A 9137-nucleotide genomic window follows, 5' to 3' on the forward strand; every position below is an offset into this window, starting at 1 on the left:
AATTTAAAATATAAAATATTTATGAGATATTCAAAACTGATTATATGTGTACGTCACATCAAAATATTTTTTAAAATAAAAACTATAAAACATTCTCTAAAAGACACTAACAAATGGAACCCATTTTTTTCAATCGATCAAGGAACAAAAATATGTTTTTCCAAAAACTATTTTTATATTTCTGTTAGATCATTATCTTTTTAGAAAGAAATTAAAAAAAAAAAAAACAAAAAAACAAAAAAAGCCCTTCCAAAATACATTAACAAGCAAACAGAGTTATTTTTTTATTGAGAGGAACAAAATCATTATTCTTTTTTTTTTTCATCCCAAAACAAACTTTTGGAATGCTAAAAATGCTGTGACACTTGGGATGCAGTGAGATGTAAACTACAAAAGGTTGATTGGCATCAGATGGTTTGGTCCACTTGTACTGTGGTTTAATTTATCCTAAGTTTATTCATATTTTATAGTGGTTATAAAAATTGCCAAGTGGCGTATAAGTGGTGTGGGAGAGAATTTTGTGTTTCAATTATTTGGTGAAGTATTTGGGCTTTATTGGCTTTTATAAGCTTATACACTCAAAATTGTTTTTACCTATATATAACATCCTAACATTGTTTCAAATCAAAAACAAAAATACCATCCAAAACATATTAATAAACGGGACCCATTTTTGGTGGAATTTTCTATTGATGTAAAAATGACTAATTACCAAAATATGATCTTAAAGAAAATGAAATTAGTTTTAGCGAATGTAGAATTCTTTGATAAGGTAAAAAATTGACCAAGAAAAAAATTTCAAAAAATTAGTAGTGCATGTTTGTAACTAGAACCAGAAAAAAAAAAAAAAAAAAAAATCTATAATTAAGGTAAGAAATACCTGTTCCCTAAATGCCACCCAGACAAATTGCTCACTTGTGTTAGGGCTGTCCTCCACTTCTGCACCATCATTTGCTTATCTTTGAACCTTTCTTCATGTTTGGCGAATGCTACTCCAAAACTCTTTCTTTGATGCCGTACTTCCGATGGATCTACCTTGTAGAACACTGGTACAACGATTTGTTCCATTGTTTCCCTACACTCAAGGATCTTTACAAGTTCGTCCAAGCACCATGAGGATGATGCATAGTTTTGAGAAAACACAATGACTGAAATCCTCGACTCCTCAATAGCCTTGAGAAGTGCCGGTGAAATGTTTTCTCCTCTTTTGAGGTCGTCGTCATCTCTGTAGGTGTTGATTCCCATTCGAACCAAAGCATCATATAGATGGGCAGTAAAATTGTTGCGAGTATCTTCGCCTCTAAAGCTCAAGAACACATCGTAAATCCATTGACGGGTGGAAGATGAGGAAGAGGAAGTGGAAGATAAAGAGGAAGAGGAAGAGGAAGAGGAAGAGACTTCTTGGAAGGCCATGGATATGAAGAAGTGATTATATTGATTACTGCTTACTAGAGATAACTGCAGAACTCAGAAACACCTCTATTTAAAGTTAAACAGAGAAACTTGTTTGGCAACTTTCTTCTTGTTGTCTTTCTACAACAGGGAAGCAACTGTATGTGAACATGTTAAGTCAATTCTAAGAGTCATTGTAGTCTTTATGAGGTTTGTCGTGATATTGAAAGCACTGACGACTTTTCATCCACATGCATTTCTCCTTTTTTGACCAAGAATAAATCAGAGAAATGTAGACCATGAGAATAAATCAATGGGTTAAGTTTATCTGGATACCAAGACTCTCTCTTCAAGTCCTACATGCAATATTAATATTGTTAAATTCGACATGGCCCAATCCATGATGTCCATTATTTGCATGTGATCATCAATAAGGATGACATGAAGTCCTTTTATTTTATATTAATATTGTGATGTGACAATGCCAGTACGGAATTTTGTGGGTAAAAAATGTTACAGAACACTCTGAGAATCGCTGACTTGAAAGGCAACTGTAATGCCCTAGCTGGAGTAATTTTTCATCATATCAGTCTTAGAGAAAAAGTCATATCTCTACGCGATTATATGACATCGGACGGAAGCAAGTTTAGTACGTTGGAAAGCTGATTCAAAGGCATACAAAAAGTCATGTTTCGTGAAGCTTTGCCAATTCCAACGTTTACTCGATCAAAACTGAAAACAAGTAGAATTATGAAGAAGTGGACAGACAAGCGTGTTCCAAATCCAAGTTCAAACTGAATTTGGAACGAGGTGATTATTTAATCTCCAACCATATAAAAGAAAGCTACAATATAATAGCCTCACAAAGTAGGGACATTATTTCACTAGCGCCTGCCCCCTTTGCAAAAACAGACGTAATTATTATCTAAAAATCATTTAGTAAGAGACCCCACCCCAACCTACACCATGTTCCCTCTTTACTATACCATATCTTATCAAACTATGCATTTGTACTTTTAACTATTTAAAAATCATTTCAATATTGAAGACCTTAATATTATTTTATGGGCCTAAAATTTACATCTACCTAAAGCCAGGCTTACGGTTTTGATGTTCATATTAACCGGATCCAATGGCTAAAGCCAGGCTCAGCAGCATCAATTAAACAAGTGATTAAGCGGAAGCCCAAATAATAGTTTAATGCTTTCTCCAACACATGCACCCCAATAAATGAATAGCTTGAGTGATTAAAGTGGACAGGGATCCCTTTATTTTGTAACGAAGAGTATTCATTTAATGGTTAAGATTTAAAACTAACATACTTAACGGTATAATTAAGATTTTATATTATTATTTTTTTAAAAAAAAAAACGTGCTAATATTAACTTCATATACACAATTGGATGTACAAGCTTAATTTCAACCCTGACTATAAAATGGATACAATATATTTCATTTGAAATTGAGAGAACCGTCCTCCGATTAAAGTGAATAGTGCTTTTGTCCAAAAAAAAAAGATGAATTGTAGGAAATTTATATCCTTACAGAACACACTACAAGAATTTGTCATTTAGCTCAGCCTAAGCAGAAGCATAAAGCTAAAATCCAGTTTAAATGTAATTTGGGCAACGATAATAGAGTTGTGGCAATCTCCTAGGGCCTGCAGCAACATGAAGATCATGATTCAAATAAATAGCACTTCCATTCCAAGTAAGAATAGGATAGAAAGCAAAGTACTTATTTACTTATCAATCCAAAAACAAAAGGCTATTGGGATTAATATTCAAAATGGAAAACAAGACAAGGGAGTATGTGCTTTAGAAAGCAGTATTTCAAACCATTTCATCATACCACTTTTAGGAGGCTGGATTAGTTTCACAAGCCATAAGAAAATGGAGCACAACAACTTTGGTTTGGATAGCTTTGTAATATGCATTTCTGAAAGCCCTGTAATGGAATTCTTTTCAATCAAAAAATATCATTCTTAATGTCATAGAATTCTTTTGTATTTAGTGAAAAAAAAATAATAATAATAAAAAAAAAAAAGAAAAAGAAAAAGAAAGAAATTATTCACATCAAACCCACTCCGTCACAATCCACACGAATGCCATTCAAGAACATACATACCAAAACACACAAGACTGGTTGAATCCTTTGACTCAAGGTTGCTAACTAGCCCTTTGATTGTACCACCACCGTCCATCACCATTTCTCAAAATAAAGCTAATGTCTATATCATCATCATCATTCCTGTAAATAAGTAATATTAATTTCTACACCATGCTTTGAATCCCAAGGGGTAAGAAGCAATATTATGTGTACACCCAAATTTCAATATGTGAAGCACTTACATTATTATAACCCAAGTTCTGGGGTGATTTGATTGATGTAATTGCAATTCACCATATCCTCTGCATCTGAAATTCCTTGGCAGAAGGCAGATCACAAAAGCAGGTGCCTGTAATATAGGCCTGACACATGGAAGCACCAGTTTGCCATGGAGGTAGAGTAGAGTCCATCACAAGGTGTTGAGAAGCATTTCATTCTCAGATCTTAGCAGCTATAAAATTTTCTGGTCCCAAGATTATCTCTTGTCCCTCTTTTGTTGGGGGTACAAATTGGCTTCCAAGTTGCCATCACCATCATCATCGCGACATCTCTTAGAAAGTTCAACACCATCCATTAAACCTATCGCTTCCTCTTCATATCTTTGTTCTATATGGAATCCACAACTTTTAAAGAACACTGTCTTTGAAGGATTATAACTGAAATCCTTGCACTCAAATTTAACTCAAAGATTATCCGTCTTTAGCTGAGAATGGCATGAACCATTGTAATCCAACCATACACATTCTGAGCTGGCTGGCTTATATGTCTCCATGGAGGAACTATAATTGATTGGTTGACCATTATTGGTGACTTCAACATGAATCTGAAAAATATCTCCATCTTGTCCATCACTCATTCCAATAACAGCAGAGAAAGCAAATGTTGTATTCTTTGAATTCAAATGTACAGGCCCGTTGATTTCCATTTCACACAAATTAGTATTTGAAACCTCTTTACGATAGCTGAAGCAATCTGGAATTTTGTTTCCCTGAAATAAACAGCCAAATATACGGACCTTACGATTTCCCTGTTACATGGATATAACAGATTTTCAGTGATACAACCAACACATAGTAACATGTACATATATGAGAGAGAGAGAGAGAGAGGGGGGGAGAGAGATACCTCACTGAGTAAATGATATTGTACATCATTCCCTATATGTTCAGGGCAATCCGAGAAGTCAATCCATCGAAGCATTGGCAAATCGTTTATGTTATTAAATGGCAATCTTTCCAAAGACGTGCATCTACCCAAATATACATATTCTATATTTGGCGGAAGTTCTGGAATGTCTCGAAGCTGGTTGCAACCTTCCAAGCTAAGGCTATGCAATGGAACAAATCTGTTGAACCATGAAGGAAGGCTAACAATAGCACTACTTGATAGATCTAGACGTACCAAACTGTTGAAAGGGCATTCAAGTTGAAACATTCCTTCCAATGATTGCTGTGTTGGAGATACCGCTTCAACCCCGACAAGCTCTGGTGGGTCCACGGTATTAGACAAATGAGATCTTCTAGCTACTTCTAAAAATATTTTCAATAACACGCACCCCTTAGCAGACACTTTTATTACATTTGGTGGGAGTCCTAGAATTTCTCGAAGCTGCTTGCAATCTTCCAAGTAAAGTTTCTTCAATCCAACAAATCTGTTGAACCATGTAGGAAGGCTAACAATTGCGCTACCTGATAGATGTAGGTCTGTCAATGATTGCTGTCCTGGAATTACCGTTCTAACCCCCACAGGCTCTGGTGGCTCCTCCGTATCAAACAATTGAGATCTTCTACCTTCTTCTAAAAATATTTCCAATGACAAGCACCCCTTAGCTTCTACCTTTTCTACATTTGGTGGAAGTCCTAAAATTTTTCGAAGTTGCTTGCATTCATTCAAATCAAGGAACTTCAATCTAACAAAACTTTCGATGCATCGTGGAATGGTAACAATATCACTCCCTGATAGAATTAATTTGTACAACATGGAGCCACAATCAAGTGTGCTGAAGAAATTTGATTCTGATAGGGTACAATTTCTAAGATTCAACTCTCGAAGTTTTGAAAATACTATTGAGGAAGAATCATCAATAGAACCACTTGAATTTTTCGAAGGTAACAATTGGAGTAATTCTGTCCCAGATGAAATTGCAGATTCCTCTAGAGATACAATAGAGGGTATGGATTGTCTATTATCCTCTACCTTATCTACAAACTTGACTTTTGAACAATTGTCGAGAGAAAGATACACTAAATTTTGTGACTGATAAATGCTATCTGGAAGATTCGTAAGGTTTGTGCAATTGTTTAGAAGTAATCTCTCAATCCTACCCATGTACCCAAAGGATGAAGGGAGTTCTTTTATACCAATACAACCATTGAGACCAAGAGACTCTAAATGTTGCAGTTGATGAATGTTATCCGGAAGATTCATAAGGTTTTTGGAATTGTCTAGATGTAATTTTTTAAGTCCAACAAGGTACCCAATGGAAGAAGGCAGTTCTTCTATACCAGTATCATAAAAGTAGATATCCTCTAAACATTCCATTCGACAATCAATTTCAGGAAAGTTCTTAAGCATTGAACAACCAAAAAATTCGAGATATTTTAGAGATCTCAACTTTAAGCTTTTCGGAAAACTTCTAAGATTAGAACAGGATGTAATGATCAACTCAACAAGCTGATCAAGGAATCCAACAGAACAATGAACCTCAACCAGATTTTCGCAATCAACAAGTTTCAACGACTCTAAATTTGGGATCTTTGAAACATCAGGGATTTTTTCAAGGAATTTACAGTTATAGAAATCCATAGTTGTCAAGTTTTGGAAATGCTGTCAAGAAAAAAAAGGAAAATTAGTTATAACTTTGAAAGAAATTTACAACAGAATTTAAAAACACAAATATTATAATAAAAATTTTACCTGAACTCCTTCCAATATCTTGATGCGACTGTGAGCCATTCTTAAAATCACAAGGTTCTTTCCACGAAAATTGGATGGAAAAGATTCTCCTTGATATTCAGCCCAATCTATTACTCTTAATTCATTAGAGTGAATATTAGGCTCTTCAGAAAAGTGTGCATTACGGTTTATAAACAATCTGAGCATTTTCATCTTCTTGAAGGTTTTAGGACTCAGCTGTATTATGAGGTCTGGACCTGGCAAATCTATCAATATGCCCTCAACTTTGTTTGTTCCCTAGCAAGACAATGTATGGTTAAGTGTAGCAACAAAATGATAACATAAAGTCCTACATATTTTAACACTTGCTAGAACTATAATTCTAGTCTTAATAAAATTTATATCTATTTTATATAAATATATAGATATATGCATTTATTACTTTGTAAAAAGAAATAAGCTTATACTCGATTTGCTTCGTCTTTGTATATTGCATTTTTTTTTTTTTTTTTAAGATTTTCAAAAGAGTAATTTGCCTTTTTCTTCTTAGATCAAGCTTGGCTTTCCAAATCCTTTCGGGTAGAAGGCTAGAAGCCTTTTAAAGGAGCGTATGTTTGATCAACCATCAACTCTCCTGTTATTTGAAAACAATTTTACAAAAAACAGTCGGACTCTATTGTAGTTATGGTGTAATTTAAAATTGGGTTTGAAATTAAATTTATTCTACTTATTTGATTCTTTTCCGTAGCATATATGTATCAACATACATATATTTGCATGTAAATACTTTTAAGTATTTTTTATGCAATAAAAAAAAAAAAAATACACTAGTAGCTTAACTAATGAAAAATAAACAAATGTAAAATTAAAAGGTATTTTTAACATAATTCTTACCATATCTCCTTCTAGGACACACCGAACATCCTCATGAAACCACAATCTGCTGCGCTTGCCAGGATCTCTAGGTGATTCTTGTCTAACAATTTCTCTACCCATTTCTTGTAGCAAGTCATGCATCACCAATGATCCCGAAGACGACTCAGTTATGAGACACTTTTCCTTTAGCTCTTTGATGCCACTATATGATATAAAACCAAAACTATCTAGCATTTTTTTGACATATTCTACATTCTCTCCTTTGAAGAAGCAAGCGATGTCAAGGAAAATACTCTGCGCATTTTCATCCAATCCATCAAAACTTATTCTAAGTTTATTTTGAATATCACTGTGAGGAATTTTTTTGTACTCGTCCAATTTACTTTCCCAATAACGTATATCTCTACCTTTTAGAGTCGAGCCTAACACCACTAAAGCTAGTGGCAATCCTCCGGCATATCGCACTGCATCTTTTGTAACTTCCACATAACCATCATTAGGTCTATCTCTATCGAAGGCATGATAACTAAAGAGCTGAAGAGCTTCATTGCAATCCAATTCCTTCACCTCATATCTTAAAACTTGATGCTTAGTTAGTAAATTTTCATCTCTTGTTGTTACGATGATTCTACTTCCTAAGCCAAACCAATTAGCTTTTCCAGCTAATTTTTTTAGTTGTACTGACTGATCCACATCATCAAGAACTAAAAGTACTCTTTTTAGGCGAAGCCTTTGCTCTATCAAACCAATTCCTTCATCAACATTGTCAATTGTTAGACTTGAGCATCCTAGGATCCGAGAAAGAAGTTTATTTTGCAAACTAATCAGACCGCCTGTTTGGCTGCAAGTTTCTCTAATGTCACTAAGAAAACACCTATTGTCAAACTGAGAAGCAATCGATTTGTAGATGGCTTTGGCTAGAGTTGTCTTACCAATTCCACCAATTCCGAAGATCCCTACCATGTGTATACTTTCTTTATTCTCCATATCTAAAAGCGACTTCACAGCTTGTACACATGACTCTATTCCAACAGGATACGGGGCAACTTGAAAGCATGTTTCTTTTACTAATATCGAATTCACCCATTCAATGATTTCTTGAATTAATTCAGGTTCGTTCCTACCAATACAAAATTTGTAAAATTACAAAATGTGTTAAAAAAAAATGAAAAGTTTAATGTAAATGAAAGTTTTAACCAATTTAGAATTCTTTCTAATAAGATAAAAAGTGTGGTTAGAAATACCTGTTCTCTGAATGCCACCCTGACAAACTAGCCACTTCTGTTAGCGCTGTCTTCCACCTTTGAACCTTCATGCGATCATCCTTGAATCTTTCTTCATGTTTAGCAAATGCTTCACCAAAAGTATTCTTTTTTTGATATCGTACTTCTGATGGATGTACCTTGTAAAACACCGGTACAACGATTTGTCCCTTCATTTCTTTACAATCACAGATCTTTGCAAGTTCATCCAAGCACCATGAAGATGATGCATAGTTTTGAGATAACACAATGACTGAAATCCTTGACTTCTCAATAGCGTTAAGAAGTTCTGGTGAAATGTTCTCTCCTCTCTTGAGGTTGACATCATCTTTGTAGGTGTTGATTCCGTTTCGATCCAAAGCGGCGTAGAGATGAGCGGTAAAATTGTTGCGAGTATCTTCACCTCTAAAGCTCAAGAACACATCGTAATCCCATTGACGATCGGAAGAGGAAGATGAAGAAGAAGACGAAGCAACTCCGTGGAAGGCCATCGTTGAGAGTGGATTGCAGAAGAAACAACGCTAGCCAAGAATACAAGTTGGTCACAGAGGTGAGGCGTCAAAAGAAAAAAGAGCAACTTCTTGGCAACTTCCTAAAAGCTGA

General features: G+C 34.8%; 2 protein-coding genes across 4 annotated transcripts; both read right to left on the minus strand.

Moving 5' to 3' along the window:
- Positions 1 to 864: 864 nt before the first annotated feature.
- Positions 865 to 1505, minus strand: LOC132185524 (disease resistance protein RPV1-like). Its single transcript, XM_059599288.1, has one exon. It carries the CDS (start codon positions 1411 to 1413, stop codon positions 865 to 867), a length of 549 nt encoding a protein of 182 aa, XP_059455271.1. The 5' UTR covers positions 1414 to 1505.
- Positions 1506 to 2831: 1326 nt separating this feature from the next.
- On the minus strand, positions 2832 to 9137 carry LOC132185008 (TMV resistance protein N-like). 3 transcript variants are annotated; one of them, XM_059598824.1, is made up of 8 exons: positions 8517 to 9137; positions 7291 to 8392; positions 6418 to 6693; positions 4627 to 6327; positions 3744 to 4528; positions 3520 to 3642; positions 3244 to 3339; positions 2832 to 3052 (listed from the first exon to the last, which is right to left on the minus strand). In XM_059598824.1, exons 1-5 carry the CDS (start codon positions 9023 to 9025, stop codon positions 4184 to 4186), a joined length of 3933 nt encoding a protein of 1310 aa, XP_059454807.1. In that variant the 5' UTR covers positions 9026 to 9137; the 3' UTR covers positions 2832 to 3052; positions 3244 to 3339; positions 3520 to 3642; positions 3744 to 4183. The 3 variants fall into 3 exon arrangements, with proteins under 3 accessions (XP_059454807.1, XP_059454808.1, XP_059454806.1); XM_059598825.1 differs by lacking the exon at positions 3244 to 3339; XM_059598823.1 differs by having other exon boundaries at positions 2832 to 3339.

The sequence above is a fragment of the Corylus avellana genome, chromosome ca6 (genome assembly GCF_901000735.1).
Source record: "Corylus avellana chromosome ca6, CavTom2PMs-1.0".
Classification (NCBI taxonomy): Eukaryota; Viridiplantae; Streptophyta; class Magnoliopsida; order Fagales; family Betulaceae; genus Corylus; species Corylus avellana.